Below are 19,800 nucleotides of genomic sequence, written 5' to 3'. Positions count from 1 at the left end.
GGTCCGTTGCCGAGCGCCTGTTGCTGGGTCCCAGAGCTGTACTGTCCCATTGTCGGAGCTGGATGCCAGTAGCCGGCTATCGGGCGAGAAGGCCATTGCCAAAAGCCTGCCTCTATGGCCCTTAAAGGTCTGTTGCAGAGCACCCGTCGCTGGGTCCCAGAGCCGTACTGTCCTATCCTCGGAGCCGGATGCCAGGAGCCGGCCATCGGGCGAGAAGGCTACTGACAAAACCCCGCCTCTATGGCCCTCGAGGGTCTGCAATTCTGCACTCCAGGTTTCCTGAACCTGTGGAAACTGGCAGATCCAATTAGGAAGCTCTGAATGGAACTCTCTACGGATAATTGCCGTTCGAGGTGCAAATACCAACCCTGCACAATAAATCTGAAGTGGCGCTGCATCCGCTATCTGGAGATTTTTCAGAACAAAACGCTTTGCATCGTGTAGAAAATCAGCTAGCCAAGGTGACTTTATCTGCCAGTTAGTACTCAATCTTCTGATTCATGATGATCAACATCACTGACCTTTTCCAGTGACTTCAAAGCTGTGATATTGTGGATTGTTTCTGAAACCCATCCAAAAAGGCTTATCACTTCTAACCAATGCAAGAAATGCGACTTCAAAAAATTTTCTATCAGTGTCCAGTTTAAAGCAGACAGTTCACTATTCTCTAGATGGCGTATCCAGTATCAACATGCGTATCGAAGCTCAGGTATCACATATCTCTTAAGTACCGCCTTGTCAATCTCATTTCTTTTCACCCCTGGATGTGAAAGACGGCATATATCTCTCTGTAGTTCTTGATCCATACACCAAAGACAATCCTTGGCAAGCTGTGTGTGACCTGCCGGTTCATTAATCCAGAACTTATCAGATGCTGAACGGTCAACCAGAAACTCGCGAAACGAAAGATGAAGAAGCTGGATAGGAGCATCACTATCTTTTGGCACTGATACCACAGATTGGAGAGAACTCAGTCGGCCTTGGACTTTCGTCTTGTCAAAACAGATGAGCTTGGCCAGGGAGACAGATAAGAGTGGGCTGAAGAGAAGAACAACAGCACCCACAATTCGGCGAAAGTCATCCATCCAGAATCTTAGTTCAGTGGGCTCTTTCTGCGATACGGCATGCTCTAAAACTGGGGAATAGATACTGGTCAATTTTGAGTATTCGCTGTCAATCTTCTCTATCCTGTCACTCGAGTGTGAGGATAATATGGCTTGAAGTCGGTCGCCTAGTAGTTCTCTATTACAATTAAGGAACCGATATATTGTTGCGGCGTAAATAAATAGAGGAACAGCCACATCGACTAGAGCCTTGAAATTCTTATCCCCAGGCCAGTCTTGTGGTAGCTTATAATCATCTCTTATCCTGTTAAGCTTTTGCCGGAGAAAGATTAAGATATCATGCTCGATAGTCAATCTCTCAATCTGATGAAGAATGATCCCATCCTTGTCAATTGATCGAAAACCCTTGATGACGGGTGGTTCTGGCCTACTGGTGATAAACATTCGTAGTTGGATATCTTTCAAATTGTTCAACTTGGGCAACGTTGAGAGAAAGGCCGCGACATCAGCTGGTACTTGACACTCATCTAGAGCATCGATGACAACCACCAGGATCAACGGAGCCCTTAAGCCAAGATTGAGGCTCATGAGAGGTTTCAAAAGCAGTTTATTGAACTGTTCTTGTGGATTACTGCTTCCAATATCACGTGAGTCCCCAATGGCCTTCTTGACAGGCAGCTGGAGATGAGGTACTCTCTCCATTATTTGTTTGGTAAGAGTGGTAAAAAGTCGCTTGGCATCTTCACGATCTGTTCCGCCCTTCTTAAAGAAGAAGCTGCCACCTAGCAAGCCCTCATTATCCAACTACTGAGCCACTGTCCGTGACACAGTGGACTTTCCTGTTCCTGCCATACCCTGCAGCCAAAACACGGCTTGCCTATCTGGATCAGTAACCCAGCTCTTGATATCCCTAAGAAGTTCAGTTTGAGTCTCTTGCAGATATTCTTGATACTCTTCTCCGTTATACGCGTTATAATAAGCCTCTTCTGTAACTTTGAGCTCCGCAAGGACCATCTTGTCGCGGACTTCCTTGACTGAGTCCAACATATGGTCAATTTTGGTCAGGATTTCCTCCGCCTGTTCAAGAAGCCGATTTCCTGTCTCTTTCTGTTCACGCCGGTCAACTATGTGGAGCCATCGGCCCAGATGCGACTCCGCTTCAACAATAGATTTCTGGAGTTCGGAGAGGGAATCCCCAGACATGCTTTTCCAGATCCAGACAGCACGGCCGCGGTTATAAAGTGACTGGATTAGGGCAGCGAACGTTAAAACTGCGATGTATACCTGGACAAGAGCTGTCTTGATGTGTTTGTCGGTGTTTGGGTCCTTTTGATATTCGTCCTCCACAAAGCTATACTGGGTAAGAATGTCTGCGAGAAAGGTGCAAGATTCCAACCAAGCCACTTTCTGACTTTGATAGTTTTGTGTCATCTTGAGTCGCGCCTGTTAGTTACGTAATCTTTGATGTTTTTAAGGGAAAAATATAAGCATACGGTTAACCCTAGGGATATAACTGCCCAGACGCTAGTTGCGTGTCCTGTTGGGTCAAATGCAACAGCTGCCTTGATAAAGTCCTGGAAGCTAAGAACAGCCTTAACGATCTTTTGGGCTGGCTCTCTAATCTTGGACTTTTCTTGGTCGATTTCATATTGGATCTTCACAGTTTCGACTACTCCACTGAGTGCCTTTAAACGGCGTATGGTATTGGGATTCATATTCGCATCACTGTACCCGATCGTTTTATTGTATTTTGGCACCTGTATAGACTTAATAAGTTGTTGCTTTTCTGGCTCGAGCTCATCAAAAGCGCGTTGCCACAGGTCTGGTTTCGTAGGAGGGGCAGATCCTGCTTGGTTCGAATAAGTATCCAGGGATTGATCCTGTTGCCTGGACTGGTCACTTTGTTCCTTGTTTGGTTTGTTGTGTGAGACACCATCATGTCGCTCATCATTTAGCTTGCTGTGTGTGAATTGAGGTTTATCATTGTGATGCTTGCTATCTGACTTGCTGTGCGGGTCTTGACCTTTGACATCACGTTGCCTGTCATTCGACTCGTGTGTTTCTTGACAGCGGGTGAGCGGAGCTTCCAGGCTCGTTGAAGAGCCTTAGCTGATTTGATCGGCACCTACAGTCCCGTGGTCTTGATGGCACAATCTTTTTAATTTGCCCTTGACGTCCTTCAGTTTGTCCTTGACACCGTGTCTGGTATTTTGGGCGCTCATGATGGGCCAGTTCAGAATTGATAGTCAAAATGAAGTAAAGTGACGCCTTTGTCAATGCTAAGGCTATTAGGGGATCTATTTTCCCGACTGCTGAGTTGGCACGGTACGGCTGAAAAGCGGGGCATGTTCGGTGCATCCGATCTATTACATCCATAGCTGAGATACAGGCGATCCAATTGACTCAACAACGCAGGAGCTAGCTCTTAGTGCTAGACGATAAGTTTTAGCATGGATAAAAGAGTCGTAGAGATGAATATTTCGTGGAAAATAACGGGTCCTGGATAAACAATAGTACATACTAGGTGATTAATTTCATCTCCATTGTATGGCCGTCCATACGTTGTGATATACTCTTTGCTAATTATGGGTATTTGTTATCAATTACCAGAACACAATCATTAGCTCACCTCTGTAAGCCCCCGCATTCTCGCCTCTTGCTGGTCAAAAGTAGACCGTCACAAGATCATGTAGTAGCGTGGCACAAAGTCAATATGACTAATTATGCTTGCCAGTGGCAGAAGCTATGACTGGTCGATCGAGTACTGTTTGTTGGTACGACTGTCGGCCCGAACCGACCCCACCACTTCGCCTGTTCCTGGCCACCTCATCAACTTGATTAGCAGCTTGATGCAACCACCATGGCGCCACGGCTTGCACCCTCCCAGCTAGTGATGATCCGAGATATGATCAGCAGCAAATCGCTCACCACCTCTCAGATAGCGGAGGCGGCCAGCTGCAGCAAACGTTCGATCATAACCATCAGTGCCAACCTCCGGATGTTTGGCGATGTCCGAGCGCCCCTAATCCCTGCGGCCGTCCTTGTACAATCACGCCCATCATGCTCGAAGCGCTATGCGACCACCTACTAGAGAAGCCGGATTTATACTTGGATGAGATGGCAGAGTACTTATATGATGAATTTGACGGGTTCATATCTACATATACTATCAGCCGGGCCCTTCGATCGCATGGTTGGTCTAAAAAAGTGGCTCGACGGATAGCACAAGAAAGAAACATGGATCTAAGAGATTACTATTTATATTAACTATCTGATTTCCGCTCGTACCACCTGGACTTTATAGATGAATCAGGCTGTGACAAACGGGCCGGCTTCAGAAGAACAGGCTGGTCCCTCCGCGGTGTGGCACTTGTCCAGGTTTCCCGTTTCTAGCAAGGTCAGCGATATCAGATTCTCCCAGTATACTGCCAGTATGGTGTTTTGATGTCGCGAGTCTTCCAAGGATCGACTGATGCAAACATATTCGAGGATTTTGTTGAACAGCTTCTTCACCATTGTGGTAAATGGCCAGATCCCAAGTCTGTTCTTATTATGGATAACGCATCTTTTCATCATACTGACTGAATAATGGAGTTATGCTCCAATGCTGGTGTAAAGTTGTTGTACCTACCGTTGTATTCTCCTGATATTAGCCGGATCGAAGAATTCTTTGCAGAGCTCAAAGCGTTTGTAAGACGAAATTGGCAGAAACATACAGGTCAAGATTTTAAAGATTTTCTTGAATAGAACTTGGACGTTGTAGGGTCTAGAGGGGAAAGCGCGCAAGGCCATTTTCGCCATGCGAACATTGGGGTTGAAACAGAAAAAATATAGATGTATCGTATATCGTGCAGTAAATACTTTTAAGCCGATGGCTTCATATCAAGGTTGGCTCTGATGATTGTCTTCATTATAAGATTACCGATAAGCCGAGGGATCGGTGCTTAGCCATAGGCTTAGGTTGAAATGTCAATTATTATCAGCTGCTAGAGGAGAAAGGTTAGATATGTGTAGTGTTTATTCTTTGCCTCCCTATTTGGGCGATCAATTAACTAAGGCATAATCGTGACAAACAGCGCATATGACATAATACACCAAGGTCAATTAACGTAATCGGTAAACGAGCTGCGCACGCAAACGGGCTGCGCACCAACCGCCATATTGAAAATTAAAATAGTCAAAACACCATGAATTCAGACCTCTATATAGAAATGAGTAGTTCTATCGATTTGGGCAGTGCGTGATTTTATGGCCCCGTACACCACAGCCAGAACATTTAGATGGGGCGCGCCTAGGAGCTGATTCAGTAGGCAGAGCCCTATCTGCCTGTATAGCTTCATCTACCTGATTTCGGCGCTCTATAAGAATTCGGGCTTCAGATACTGATGTGCCTTCTTTAAAAGTAATCTGTTTGGTAGAGCGCTTTCGCTTTTTAATCTGTCTTTTATTTTCAGCCTGATGTTGCTTAAGTTGATGCTTTAATATTGCTGCATTATACAAAGCTTGTTCAGCGCCTTTTATTATTTGATTTAGGCGAGCTTTAATAGGCGAATCAGAACTGCAATACCGATTTTTAAGCAGCTTTTTAAAGCTAGATTCTAACTTATTTAGCTGCTTGACTGTATAAGGTGTTTTAGGCGCTGAGCTGCCCTGGCTGCTAGGTCTACTACCTGGAGGTGTAGAGGTCTTAAGCTGAACTGTTAGCTGAGATAGAACATGCTCAGGAGACAGAGGAACTAGGCCAGTAGCTCTAAAAACACTATAAATATTACTGCTGGTAAAGGCCTCTGTATGGGCCTTGGGATATGCGGCCAAGAAATTAAGTTTATTGATATGATTAAGCCCACAGCGCATCTTAGATTTAACTAGGCCGCCGTACGCGCGTTTTAGAGGCGAGAAAACAGTAACATCAAGCGGTTAAAGCTTATGAGAAGCGTGTGCAGGCATATAGATTAGTATAATATCATTTTCTGCGCAGACCTGATCAAATTGAGGTGTTAGATAACTATTATGGCCATCTAGAATAAGTAAACAGTATTTCTCCATAGATCAGCCGGTAGTATAAGGTATAAAAAGATTCTGCAGTCAATATAGGCTAATCTCATTGCTTGTCCAGCCATTAGGACTAACCTCAATCCTCCAATTAGAAGGAACCTTATTATCCTCATACCAGGCCTCCATATACACCTTGCCTTTAAAAATAATGCAGGAAGGTAGAGCCCATCCATTAGAACATATATATTCTATAGTAGTAATCCATTCCCGGTTCCCTGGCTGCAATAAAAATGGCTTGCCTGGTATATTAGATCTAGTAATAACTTTGGCTGCAGCAATTAGGCCCATTACAAAGCCTATTTTATCAAAATTATATATATCACTAGAAGCTATACCGTACTTCTGAATAGTCTCATTTACCTGCTCAAACCAAGCACCTAGAACCTTTAGATCCTCTACTTTAGCACGTTAATAGTTGTAGCGACGTGCAAAGCAGGCTTTAAGCTCAGGTGTATACCTGGTAAAGTTATATACCTATTTCTTCCCTACAGTAGCAGGGGGAGATGTTGTATCATGCTTTAAGAGTAGGATATGGCCATTTCTTGAACATATGCAGGCCGAGGAGGTGCTCCACGTCTATCTAGTGACAGAATCCATTCTTTAAGCGATTCCTCTTCACTACTAGTCAATTTATGACCATTGGTGCGTTGCTCACCTCTAAAAGAGGTTCCTTTTAGGCGACTGCGTAGGGTAGATTCAGGTAGATTAAATATATCAGCTGCCTTTCCAAGGCTACTGTCATTCTTTTTTAGGGCCGATATGGCCAGTAGGATTCGGCCTTCCTGTTCAACGCGTGATTTTGATGATTTAGGCATTTTTGGTGGCATGGCTGGTGTTTAAATCACCTAAGAAATTGAGGCGCGTTGAAAACGCGTGGAGTGCGCAGCCCGTTTGCGTGCGCAGCTCGTGTACTGATTACGTTAACTAATATGCACCTATTAATAACGCTGGTGCCTTGGCAGTGGGGCCTAAAATAATGGAAGGAGTGTGGATTGGTGAAGCTAGTTTTGCACCACCCTGTACTCTTTTCTCAGTTTAGCATCTTTGCGGGTGGGTCAAGAATGAAGAGAAGAGTATGAAACGGTGAAGCTGGTTTTGCACTTCCCTGTACAAGGATGATCGACGTGATCTTCCGGGAGGGATCCTTGGACCACGTTCATCGGGGGGATATCCACATGTTCTGATGGATACGTTCGTACGTGGGGATACAGACTATGTAAAATATTTTCGCGTCATGGAACGGACAGTACGATGCAATACAAAAAATCGTAATAAGGACTTTAACAGGCCTTTACAAAAGTGGCTTAGCGTGTTTCATGTGAGGGTACTTGGAAGTATTCAAGTATGTGAACATTTGCACCGGTATTGCAACCAGCTGTATAGCCATTGTAATAAATTACATGGATTATAGCTGTTCCGTAGCTTATCTTAAATACAGCTGAGACTTAGGCCTCCGGAGAGGAGGGGGGCAGTAAACACCAGTTTTGCAATCAGCTGTATCCAATATTTCTCGACAATTCGATGTGTATAACCGTCGCGGGCGTAGTGGGATAGACCTTCTTCTCCAAGCGGGCGGTATACCGGCCAGATTGATGAAAAAGGGATGTTCGCGTCAATCGGGGGTAGTGTAAGCCCGATGACACTGTGTGGCAAGGCATGCGCAAGCACAGGGGCCCTGCCACGGAGACCAAAAATAAGATTAATCAATGTTGTGTTCCTATGGAACACTTTCAGAGATTAAACTGAAAAGAACAGATACTACACTTGATCTAAGCCAAAAGGCAAAGAGAGCTGGAAAAGAAAAGAAAAAAACCTTCAAAAGAGGGCGGGCGAGCGCAGTATTTATGTTGGGACCTTGATGGCACGTGCACTCGCTAGTGTTAAGCGACCCCATTTCCGCCAATCATATGCAAGCAGACATTGTTACTGAGTCGGGAAATGTACAGTACTTGGGTTGTAAGTTTGATAACAGACTTAAACTCTATAGTGTGAGCTAACGGAGATACAAGGATAACTTTACGCCTTTCTTCCATACGCCCATCTTCCCTTTACATCGCCTTCTGCTCTGGGTTCCTGGGCCGATATTACTTATATTTCCCTTGCAGCCATGCTCCGAGACAAATGACAAGCCTTGCGAATTCGGTCTCCAAAAATGATAATTGTCAATACCACTCGACCAAAAAATACCAGTTGATACCTTGTCGTGCCTTGGACTCTATATATATGCCCATTCTGTGAATATCCAGAGAAACATTAATTAGGAAGGTGATCCAAGTTACCAGAGGGGTAGAACCGAAATTGCCCTCAAAAATAAGTGTTACGCATCAAAGAACAAATAAAATATGCCATAATCGAAAGCCATATAGATGCATGAAAGGAGGATGATGAGCTCCCTGAACAACATGATCTAAGGGGTCATCAGGGGACTTCGCTAATGATACGTGCTAGACGAGGGTTGGAAAACGTACAGGTCTCATTAAGATCATTGTTCGTGCTGGCCTTGGTGGTCTTGGTCTGGCTGTACCACTTGTAACTGTACCATGATCTAATTGTTTATTATTGCGTTCTCGCGAGCTCAGGACGGACCCATAGGTCTATATAGAATGCGGACTTCGAGTAGCGACGTTTCGCAGACGAATACATGGGAATTAAAAAGCAATCAAAGGAAGAGAAAGAATAAAAAATAGGAATTAAACGTAGTCTAAACTGGGAGTATCAGGGATGGAACGGGAGACTTTCCTCCGAAGCATAATGCAATCCAGAAGACCCATCAGAAGGAGAGCTAGGATGCATAGCCTGAGGTCAGGGGGCCTAGATAAGGCTCAATTGTGGTAGTCTATACGCAGGGAAGGATAAATTCCCTCTGTCAGTCAAAGGCCATGTCTAAAGCTCGGTAGAACGAAAGGAAATAATGCATACCCCAACTAGAACCGCAATAGCATGGCCCCTTGTCACAAGATTGTTGAACACATCAGCATACAAACCGCCCACAATGGATAAGGTGGCTGAGGCGGAAATGCCATCTAGAAGACGGAAGATAAGTAGTGCCGTCCAGTTTGGCGCGACGGCACAGCCCAGTGTGAACAGTAAGTAGCCGGTAAACGGGCTGAATAAAACAGGCTTTCGACCATACAGCTCACTCATCGGTCCGAACAGGAGAGGGCCGAAAATATAGCCAATTAAATAGACAGAGTTGGGAAGCACAAGCTGCAGCTTGTTGTCGACATGAAACGCGTCTGAGAATGCCATGTTGCACCACTGGGTAATGATGAGCCAAGGATGCTGTTAGGGGCTAGTAGGGCACCTAGAATCAGAACGAGAATTTTCTTGCCCTGTTAGCGTAGTGTATTATTCAAATTAGCAATTGTATTCGGATAATATTGTCATCGTTTGGACATACTTTGGGCCAGTCCTCGGGTAGAGCTCTAGCATCATCCAGAGCCATGATAACAGAAGCTGGCTCGAGAGTAACTTGATATCAGTGTGAGTTGATGGGGGAGGGGACATGTTGCTCTAGGACCATCTCATGTTTATGGCATCAAATCGCACATAAATTTAACCCAGATTTAGCAACACCCCTCCGTTCACAACGGTGAATAGGCTTTCTTGGCTTTTGTATCCCCCCTGCAGGGACTGTAGTCGGGGTTGTTAATAATTTGGCCTACTAGTAATATGGCTTACGGAGTTGACAGCCTTGAAAGTTGTTTTAGCTGTCTAATTAGGCTTCGACACCAAAAGGCTGAACTTGAGTATTTGAAGGGAGATCAGAAATCGTAGTCTCTATTTTTATGAGAATCCTTTTATTGCCGTAAGTAACTGTCTCAGTCCTTGTCTCTGTGTGTTCTCTCCAGACCAGAGAACCACTAGGGACACCTACCAGTCTGTCTAGGCAAAAAGCTTCCCACGGTTCTTGTCCGGAATCAAGGAGGAAAAGAAGTCATTCAAGGAAGGAAAGTTCAAAAAGTTTGGATTTATGAAGCTAATCAATATGCAGGAAATTTTTGAATTGGCATGTCTGGTCTTCTTTGGCTTATCAACGGGCTTTCTCAGAAGTTTCATAATCACTGATTCTTCACACTTCCTTTGGAGGTAAATATAAAAGCAGCGCATCCTCTTCAGCCCAATCCCCATCGCGGTTATTCCTCCGTGGGACAGAAGAAGCTGTCCATGGCAATGGATCATGAGAAAGGTCATCTGGATGAGAGCAAAGAGGTCCTGGATATTAAGGTATGTTTCTGGCTAGTATCACATAAAATCTAACATATTTCGCTGTATTCCATGATGAACACAGGCTGAGTTATTTCCATTTAAGGAGCATTTGACCAGGTGCCAAAGTAGTTGGGGTGCATGACCAGCCTCGAATCCCGGCTGTTGTATGTTTTCCTTGTTTTTTCGAAACTTTTGAGGTTGAATCTCTAGTTGCATTCTACTTGCAGTCTTCGAAGCTGATGCGTGATAGAATGAAGGCCCTAAATGCTTCTAACAGCGGACACATATCACTTTACAGCTGCAGTGTCAGGACGCCGGGCCTCCAAGGTAGGAGATTGTAGTCACCATTGGAGCTGGGGTCTCGTCCCTGGTAGAGTAACTGCAGGTTGCATGGATCAATGGTCATTGTCTGATCAGGGTTGCTGCGAAGCAGGTCACCATGGCTGATGTCGTTGGTCCAGGTGGCGCCACTGTTAGCCTTGCCAGCGAAGGGCTGGCTCTCACTTGCAGCCTGCGGCGTCCACGAACCACCCAAACTGTCGGCCGTGAAGGAGCGGAAATAGCGTCCGTTCGCCCCAATGGCTTCCACAATCATCAAGTACTTCTTCTGCCCCTTAACGGTATAGACCTGAACTGCTTCAAACAGGTTATTCCTTGTGTCACTCATGATCACCTCTGACTTTGTGCCGAAATCACCCGGGAAGTTTCCAATAGGCATGCTGGCGCGATAGATCTTGCCATTGTCGCCTGCAAAGAAAAGATACATGGTTGTATCATCACCGATAACTGTCTGGTCAATGACACCAGTATCTGACCCGGAGATGCTTCCGGAGAACAACGGTTGCGGCGATGACCAGCCATTGGCATCGGTGGGATCACTCGAGGTTCGGTAGGAGAATGCGGTCGGGCCCCATTGATAGGCCAGAATCCAAATATCCTTGGGCTTAAAGTGGAAGAGTGTGGGGGCAACAGCTCCTTGGTTCATTGCGTTCTGACTCGCCGACGCCATGCCTGGCCAGTCTGAAAAGAGGCCGAAATTCATCGAACCGTAACTCCCTTTCGAGTCGGTGAAGGAAGCATACACGAGATGCTGGCCGTTGTATACGACATTGGTGAAATCCTTCACTGCAGTCCATCCTGAACGGGGCTCTGCTAGCTGACCAGTAGATGTCCATTTGTAGCTCGACGGAAGATCGCACTGCGCCGCAACCCCTGGCACAGCCGCAAGCAACGCAGCGCCAAACAGCAACTTACCAATCTCATTCCCAGAAAGCCTCATTGGGGCGAATTGTCCTTATATGGCCAAGGGAAGGTTGAAGTTCAATAGTAGTCTTAGATATTCTGAACTATGTTGCAGAAGATAAGTCAAAGAACGGCAAGCCAGGTTCATATACCCTATGTGGGCTTGGCATTGGCAGTTGACAAGTGAAGAAGATCAAGCACTCGCTTTTATCCGCGGGTAAAAGCCATGGTGAATCAGCCGCAATGGGTATTCGGCATATTGAGCTTCCCCATATTCGCTACAGGTGTTCAATCGCTCAATTTTGCGGGGGTAATTTGCGGGGAACAACACCCCGTGAAACGCGTGCCGTCGGGCTGTTGCCTTTTCCGTCACGGATGATGCATCTCACACACAGACCTATAGACACAAGATCTACTCTAATTTAGGCTCTTTGTTCAAAACTTCATCAGCCTAGCCCTGCGTACTAGAGAGGGGGTGCTGGGAGATATGAAACATTCGTCTTCCGCGCTCGTACCAAACTACCCAACAGGCCCAGTCATCGGCATCCGCGCCACTCCTAACAGCTTCAGGATAAAACGTAGTAATTTCTGTGGAACATCGACCACGGAGGGCCTCAGGACAGTGTTGGCCGTTCATGCCGCAGGATACAGAACTTTGCCTGATATAACCCTTCCAGAATACGGTCAACGGCCCGGAACTGCCCAGTTTGAGTTGGTCAGCACAGCGGGGTGTGGTACTAGGCCTATATAACATTGCAAGTTGTAGTATTGCATCGGTCTGATGTTCCACTTTAAGTGAAAATACTGTACTGTAGCCAAATATAGTCGACATAAAATAGATAGCCCTCCGCTCTGGGAAGAATATAAGCAAGTAGTATTTGATCATTATGTTATTGAGATATTAGTGTCAACCCCGACACTCTTTTCAATTATTTTTCAGACCTTAATCCCACAACGCGCTGCCATCCGCTGGTAAAGCACAGCCCTAATTTTACCATCAAATCTATACGTTAACCCATGTCCTTGGATGAACTGCTCTAGCCAAGGGAAGCCATACTAAATCTACAGTCAAACTAGAACAGAAAGACTTCAACACATGCGTGACTGTCATGCCAGATTCTACGGTTGTGACTACAAAGACCATGTTTTCGTCAGCAAGTATACTCTTTCTAACGGATTGGCATATTCACAGTAGAGTCTAGCTCTTAGGAATAGAAAGACTCTTCGAAACCATATCCGATCCCGACAACCTTCAGACCCTCCTTAATACAAAGCGGAGCAAGCAGTCAATATTAATATACTGAAAGCGTAGAGCTTCTAACTACGTTTTCCAGGGCTGAAATACTACACCGAGGATAATATGCATTTGCGTAAGCTTCTTGTTTCGATCTTTTGCAAATCTTAGCCAGCCTGTCCACCATGTTTAGATAGACCTATAAGTTACGATAAACCACAGACGGTAGACCTGTTTGGTTTTGCTAGGCTTTCCGGCAGAATCTATCTCTCCTATCACATACTGCCCATCCCAGAGCATTCACTCACGTACCCTACGCGAGGCTACTTGCCGCGGTTATCATACTACCATTAAGAACGGAGAGGCTATGCAGAAATTTGCTCAACCCCATTAGGGATACCGAGAGACGAAGCTCTGGTGAGACGCTTTGTGCTTCCGTAAAAGAATTACGCACTAGGAATTATCGTCTAAGGATTATGAAACCTCATACTAAAACAGAAAGGATGTAATCGAGGCTTTCGGGTTGTGCATTCCGAGGGTTGCCGTAACTGCGACATGGATTTAATTTGAGGCAAAAATATAAGCCTGTGGATCATCAGGAGTAAGTCTATAATATACAAAGCTCGCATTTCAATTTTAGACGGATCGGTTTCCATCGGGGGCTCCTTCTATTCCGTTGTTCGTTCTAGACGGAGACCATTATATTAACAGAAATGACATGCATCTGTAAAATTCTACCGACAGGTCCATGCAGTCCAAACAGGTCCGATACTATTTCTAATAGCCAAATATTGTGAGACCATTTGTACGTCTTTCCCATTAGCGCTCACTATATCCTCCAAGCCTCAATCCGCATCTTGGCAAAAATAGAAAAACGTCTGATCCCTATATGTAACATCCTTCCCGTGATAATCAACGGACGAGGACGATCTTAGCCGACTCTACCCGCAATTCCAGAACTTTTCAAGGATCGGAATGCCTCCGTGCACTATTGGCAGAAGGGTCATAATACATGCAGGGACATGCACCCGCCGCCACCTGCAGTGTTACTGTGTTATCATAACATAACAGCAATGCATGAATTGCCCACAGACCAATCCATCTATAATCCATCCTGTTGTGCCTTTCTTAGCTGGTATTAGTTCCCTGTCAAGTATTAATGCAAGCCATAACGACTTATTTATTTCACTATGCAAAGCCTAGAACAACGTCACTCGTTGAGAAAACTCTGATATAGTGCTTTGGAAACCCTTACACAAGGATCAGTCTGCAAGAATCAACGCACAAAATCCTCGGTTATAGCCCCCTGTGAGCACGCCCATCGATGCTCCAGCTTCTCTGGCCGTCGCTTCCGGATTTTATGTAATTGTCACCCGAGCTCCAAACCACCCCATGCAGAACAACCTATCCTGCCTGCACCCACCGCCCTCAAAGATTCCATCTCGTAAACCTATACTACTCTCGCTGCAAGAGAGGTATCAAAAAGATGCAAGTATAGCAACACGCCACTACATCTCCGCCTTGGCCACATCGCTCTAGGCCCCCCTGCATGCCACTCTACAGAAGGAGCATTCCACAGGGGCGGTATCATCTATCGCCACCTAATCTAATACTCTTCAAGAATTTGCGGACTTCATGTCCTCACGCTGATGCGTTCCTCTGTGCTATTGATTATTGACCAGAGATCAGTCGATCCTGTAGCCATATGTCCCTGTTAGCCTTGAGCAATAGGCGCTGAGTGCTATCGAAGCCGAGCACGGCCTAGTCAAACGCTGAAACCATAATGATCATCCCCAGCGGCCTTTAGCGTGCGTGGTTTAGGTCTCTTTTTCAGGGATAATGAGTCGCCGTTTCTAGATTTCCGGAGTGGATACGACCAGGATGAAAGCCGGAGAGCAAGGGATAGTCGGATCATCTAGGCACCTGCGGACTGCTGGAATCCCGAGCTTCTGGGGTATAAGTACTTAGACAGTTCACTTCAGAGTCAGTAGCATTCCATTCCATCGACAACATTCTTCCCTTTGACATTCGAAACACTGATCAGCAACTCTCCCAGCTCTTCACTTAAACACATCTTCGTTTCATAAACCCACCACAATGCTTCGTGTCACTGCTTGCTTCATGGCCTTCCTCGTTCTGGCTACTGCAGCCCCCGCGGCTCAGAGTGAAATGTGTGCCTCTGTATGTCTGAAGGAGAAGCCTGCCTGTGCTTCTGACGAAGTAAGTCATGGTACATTCCTTCTAAAAAGATTTACGTTACTAATACCATTTATAGAGAGCAGCTGGCTTTGAGGTACGTCTCTCTTATTCAATATTGGATAGGGTCAGTAATAACGATAGATAATTATTTAGGGCTGCTGGGGTTGCTGCGAAAAAGTCGAAACCGCAGTCCAGAATAACATGTGCGTCTCTGTATGTCTGAAGGAGAAGCCTGCCTGTGCTTCTGATGAAGTAAGTCATTATACATTCCTTCTATAAGGATTTACGTTACTAATACCATTTATAGAGAGCAGCTGGCTTTGAGGTACGTCTCTTAAACAGTATGGCTAGGGTTTATAATAACAGCAGGTGCTTGTCTAGGGCTGCTGGGGTTGCTGCGAGAAGATCGAACCCGTAGCTCAGGATATGTGCGTCTCCTTGTGTCAGCAGGAGAAGCCTGTCTGTGCTTCCGACGAGGTAAGTCATTGTATGGTCCCTCCTTTGAAGTCTTGCATTGCTGATACGGTTTATAGAAAGCAGCTGGCTTTGAGGTATGTCTCTCTTATTCGGTATGGCGAGGGTTGATAATAACTGCGGGTGTTTGTTTAGGGCTGCTGGGGTTGCTGCGAGAAGGTCTGAACAGCGAACGTCTAAGACCGGGTCCTGGACCCGTCATCTCAAAAGTTTTGGCTATGTTTCTCGGTATTTTAAAGGGTATATCAAAAAAGGAAAATAATGCGTCTCCCTTTTTTTGTCTTTTCGTCGTTTGCGATATGCTGTACACTTCAACGTGAGCAGTATGCTGCGGCATATGTATGATGAGTCGCTCTTTTACGCACGGATAGAAATATAATGAGGATAATCCACTATCTCCGATATTAACTTATGGGGTCTCCATGTAGTGTTTTTCCAATCTACCATTTGAAGTTGCTATCTCATATGTGCATTGCCCTCCGGTTGGAGGGCTCGGAAGCGAGTCCTATCCAACTATTTGCTCATCCCCAAAGCCAATACAAGGCTATGAAATATATAATAGAGACTAGCCATTTTTATGTTTGTCATTGGGTGTCTTTTCGTCCTAAATCTGTTCGCCATGCAAGGCTGGCGCTTGGGATGTGTTCACTGCGGCGTCTTGGCGTTCGCGCGTTAGATCAATACCTATCAACTCGTAGAAGTCAACAACCCCACGACAGTGTCGGAAAGGCTGTACAATGAGCTGATGAACTGAGCCAATAAAATGCCTCGGAAATTATTTATCAGAAAGTACGAGGCTTATCGCCAGCGAGGTATTTGTTAATCCCACCCCTGTGTACAAGAGCAAGTGAATTTCTACTACATGCCACATATATATAGGCCACCAACCTAACCATCTTTACTTCAAGTCAATACCAACCCATAAACCACCTCTAGAAATTCCCTGCTTTTCTCACACCAACTTAGTTGCAAGCTCAATAAACCATACAAAGCGGCTTGAGGAAACAGTCGGCACAACCAGCTGGACCGAAGCGCTAGCCAAAGCCATCCTCCACGGCCTCGAGAATGCCATCAACGCCGGCACCCACATGGCCGAAACAGCGGCTAACGCACTTGCTCGAGCTAAGGCCGAAGCCTTTGAGTTCGCACATGACCATCCTATCTTCGTTACGATCCTTGCTCTGGGTGTCTTGGCTGTCTTGACGCCGTGGGTGATTGAGATACTTGGGTTTGGAGAGTTGGGACCTATTGAGGGTTCATTTGCAGCCTCTTGGCAGAGAATTTATGCTGGATACGTGCCGAAGGGGTCGCTGTTCTCTTCCTTCCAGCGGTTAGGCATGATTTGGAAGCATTAGAGCCTGCAGGGTTAGGATAAGAGGCTGTGTGTATGTGGCTAGATAGCGTGGAGAACGAATGTCCGTATATTTTGGGATAATGATGCTAAAATGAATTCCGGGCATCAGCAAATAGGTCCCGTAACTCAGTCGGTTAGAGTGCTGAGCTAATAACTCAGAAGTCGAGAGTTCGAGCCTCTCCGGGACCATCTTTTTGCGGTTCTATGCGCTTTGTATATTTTTGCCTCTTGATGATTGTTTGGCTCATCGCTGTTGCTATGCAAGTCTAGGTTAATGTTTTAATCCCTACAGACACCTGATTAACCGATCCGGCTGTGGTCTATCATCGTCCGGACACCACCGTATATCTGCAAGACACAAACACTTTTCTATGTCTATGTTGAGAAACATGTACTCATCAAGAATGGTTTGCTCTGTGCCTATAAGGCATAATTATTATATCTAGTGTGTGGGCAGAGCTAGAACGGTGACCAACAAGGAAATGAAATAGTTCAGCTACCCTGCAGATCTCAAGGAACGTTCAAACCGGGTCCAACCTTAAACCAACCACATCTCTCGCATATCCTGCTTCTATAGCTGTTCTAGAACAGCAGTCGAATATTTAGGAGCCCGGTTACTGCATTCAGGCTCATACCCGAACCTCGGTACTCTGTCGAACGGAATCATGCATTCGGCTTGCCGAAAATACAAGCCGGGCCTACGGGGCGGTGGAACGATGTGGACATCAGGATCGACCAAGTGGAGCATCACCCAATATCTACAGCTCTCATGGCCAACGATATTGCAAATTGCCATCATGTTGCGAGACACTGTTTTTTCCTCTCCTAACACCTGATCTATGGATGCTATCTTGATATCATTGTGTCAGATGTAAGGTTTAATATATAACTCTCGCCTTTTCTTTTTCATTTCCTCTGTTTACACCATACAGTATGCGCAAGAGCATACCCTTATCCACATCGGTCCCCTGGAATGGCTTCTAAAGACAATATCCATGAAGCCCCTCGCTCCCAGGGAATCCCTTACTGGCGGTTACTCCTCGACCAAGGCGTCGTCACACCCGAAATAATCGAATACCCATACAAGGGTTCTGGAACCGATGATGACCCATACATCGTAGAATGGATCCCTAATGACCCACGCAACCCGATGCTTTTTAGCAATACCGTGAAGTGGGCCTACACTATCACCGTCGCGTTTGCTACATTCGGCGTGTCGCTTTCGTCCTCCGCCTATGCGGGTGGCATCCAGGAGGTCATTAAGCATTTCGGCATCAGCCAAGAAGTAGCCACACTCGGCGTATCACTGTTCGTTTTGGGCTTCGCAGTCGGCCCGTTATTGTGGGCACCTTTGAGTGAACTGATCGGTCGCCAGGTTGTCTTCTTCGTCTCATATGGCGCTCTTGCGTTCTTCTGTGCCGGTGCCGCCGGCGCCCAGAATAGCTGGACATTGATCATCCTGCGCTTCTTCGCAGGTTCATTTGGATCCTCACCCTTAACTAACGCCGGAGGCGTCATCGCTGATATCTTCACTGCGGAGCATCGAGGCTTAGCCACAAGTCTATTCGCCGGCGCACCGTTCCTAGGTATGCACATACAAACGCCAACATCCCAAGCTCAAGGAACGAACCCACACTAACAACCCCCCAGGTCCCACCCTAGGGCCCATAATCGGCGGCTTCCTGGGAGAAAACGCCGGCTGGCGCTGGGTCCAAGGATTCCTGGCAACCTTCACCGGCCTAATCTGGATCATCGAAACGCTCCTCGTACCAGAAACCTACGCGCCCGTCCTCCTCCGCAAACGCGCCGCCCGCCTCACAACCCTAACCGGCCAAGTATACCGCAGCAAACTCGACCTCGAGCGCGGCAAAGTAACAATGACCAGCACCTTTGCCGCCGCCCTCCTCCGCCCCTGGATCCTCCTCTTCGCCGAACCCATCGTCCTCCTTCTCTCAACCTACATGGCCATCGTCTACGGCACCCTTTACATGCTCTTTGACGCCTTCCCAATCGTCTTCCAATCGCTCCGCGGCTGGCCCGAAGGCCTAGGCTCCCTCCCTTTCCTAGGCGTAATGATAGGCATGATGGCCGCTGTCGCCGCAAACATGCACGACAACAAACGCTACATCCACCTCCACAAAAAACACAACGGCTTCGCGCCCCCCGAATCCCGTCTGCCCCCCACCATGATCGGCGCCATTGCTATCCCCATCGGCCTCTTCTGGTTCGCCTGGACCAACGCCCCCCCAGTCCACTGGATAGTAAGCATCATCGCTGCTGCCCCCTTCGGCTTCGGCATGGTCCTCGTCTTCCTGAATATCATGACCTACCTCATAGACGCGTATACCATCTACGCGGCGAGCGTCCTCGCCGCTAACTCGATCATTAGATCTTGTTTCGGCGCTGGGTTCCCCCTTTTCACTTCTTATATGTATCGGGACTTGGGCGTCCATTGGGCTTCCTGTGTCCCTGGTTTCTTGGCGCTCGCTTGTTTGCCTTTTCCGTTTGTTTTTTATCGCTATGGGGCGAGGATTCGCCGGAAGTGTAAGTATGCGGCTGAGGCGGACGATTTTGTGAGAAAGTTGGCGGAGAAGGCGCTTGTTTCGGGGAAGGAGAAGGTTGGTGGTGGTGGTGGTGATGTTGGGGAGGTGGAAGTAGGGCAGTCGGGGTCTAGGAGGAGCTCGGTGTCCAATGTGCCGGATACGGCTTATGACGGAAATCCGTTCGATGTTGATCGCGTTAATACGAGGAATTCGGCGATTTCGAGACGGTCGAGGTCCTGGTCGGGTAGGGCGAGGAGGAGAGTTTTGGGGGTGTTGGGGCTTTGAGTGGGGTTTTTGTCACTGTGTATGTACTGGAGGTGGCTGTAATGGTTGGGGTGTAGGCATTTATATTGATTCTTGGATATAGTGGTTTATAGTATGAGAGTTGGAAGAGAGCGATAGGATTTGTGATGTGATTACTATATA

The 19,800-nt window shown here is 46.6% G+C and overlaps 6 protein-coding genes and 1 non-coding gene across 7 annotated transcripts in view; 3 read left to right on the top strand and 4 right to left on the bottom strand.

The window, feature by feature from the left end:
• Window positions 1-2,779, bottom strand: part of BDW43DRAFT_302639 (WD40 repeat domain-containing protein) — a gene marked incomplete at both ends in the record, with an annotated part of 4,083 nt that extends 1,304 nt beyond the window's left edge. The window contains 5 exons of the mRNA XM_032045274.1: window positions 18-465; window positions 522-665; window positions 732-1,839; window positions 1,873-2,507; window positions 2,558-2,779. Of these exons, the coding sequence (XP_031897046.1) occupies window positions 18-465; window positions 522-665; window positions 732-1,839; window positions 1,873-2,507; window positions 2,558-2,779 (2,557 nt within the window). The remainder of the gene's footprint in view (window positions 1-17; window positions 466-521; window positions 666-731; window positions 1,840-1,872; window positions 2,508-2,557) is intronic.
• Window positions 2,780-9,002: 6,223 nt separating this feature from the next.
• Window positions 9,003-9,564, bottom strand: BDW43DRAFT_314262 (major facilitator superfamily domain-containing protein; the record flags this gene model as incomplete). Its single annotated transcript, XM_032047763.1, has 3 exons — window positions 9,003-9,377; window positions 9,437-9,451; window positions 9,520-9,564. The coding sequence occupies 3 exons, from the start codon at window positions 9,562-9,564 to the stop codon at window positions 9,003-9,005; spliced, it is 435 nt and encodes a 144-aa protein (XP_031897045.1).
• A 1,056-nt stretch (window positions 9,565-10,620) lies between these two features.
• Window positions 10,621-11,607, bottom strand: BDW43DRAFT_321639 (putative alpha-L-arabinofuranosidase axhA; the record flags this gene model as incomplete). The annotated part of the gene is made up of 1 exon (XM_032049372.1): window positions 10,621-11,607. One exon carries the CDS (start codon window positions 11,605-11,607, stop codon window positions 10,621-10,623), a length of 987 nt encoding a protein of 328 aa, XP_031897044.1.
• A 3,816-nt stretch (window positions 11,608-15,423) lies between these two features.
• On the bottom strand, window positions 15,424-15,868 carry BDW43DRAFT_170140 (uncharacterized protein). The gene has a single exon (XM_032038728.1). The coding sequence runs from the start codon at window positions 15,812-15,814 to the stop codon at window positions 15,566-15,568; it is 249 nt and encodes an 82-aa protein (XP_031897043.1). The 5' UTR covers window positions 15,815-15,868; the 3' UTR covers window positions 15,424-15,565.
• Window positions 15,869-16,120: 252 nt separating this feature from the next.
• On the top strand, window positions 16,121-16,896 carry BDW43DRAFT_286476 (interferon alpha-inducible IFI6/IFI27 family protein). The gene is made up of 2 exons (XM_032043054.1): window positions 16,121-16,289; window positions 16,386-16,896. The coding sequence occupies exon 2, from the start codon at window positions 16,566-16,568 to the stop codon at window positions 16,830-16,832; it is 267 nt and encodes an 88-aa protein (XP_031897042.1). The 5' UTR covers window positions 16,121-16,289; window positions 16,386-16,565; the 3' UTR covers window positions 16,833-16,896.
• A 50-nt stretch (window positions 16,897-16,946) lies between these two features.
• BDW43DRAFT_t189 lies at window positions 16,947-17,020 on the top strand. Its single transcript has one exon. It is a non-coding gene; the product is annotated as a tRNA-Ile (tRNA).
• Window positions 17,021-17,387: 367 nt separating this feature from the next.
• BDW43DRAFT_170103 (MFS transporter) lies at window positions 17,388-19,757 on the top strand. The gene is made up of 2 exons (XM_032038727.1): window positions 17,388-18,417; window positions 18,482-19,757. The coding sequence occupies exons 1-2, from the start codon at window positions 17,805-17,807 to the stop codon at window positions 19,657-19,659; spliced, it is 1,791 nt and encodes a 596-aa protein (XP_031897041.1). The 5' UTR covers window positions 17,388-17,804; the 3' UTR covers window positions 19,660-19,757.
• Window positions 19,758-19,800: the final 43 nt, after the last annotated feature.

This window comes from Aspergillus alliaceus, assembly GCF_009176365.1.
Source record: "Aspergillus alliaceus strain CBS 536.65 unplaced genomic scaffold BDW43scaffold_45, whole genome shotgun sequence".
Taxonomy (NCBI): Eukaryota; Fungi; Ascomycota; class Eurotiomycetes; order Eurotiales; family Aspergillaceae; genus Aspergillus; species Aspergillus alliaceus.
The sequence above is the reverse complement of the archived record's forward strand: the minus strand, read 5'-3'. Positions and strand labels throughout refer to the sequence as shown.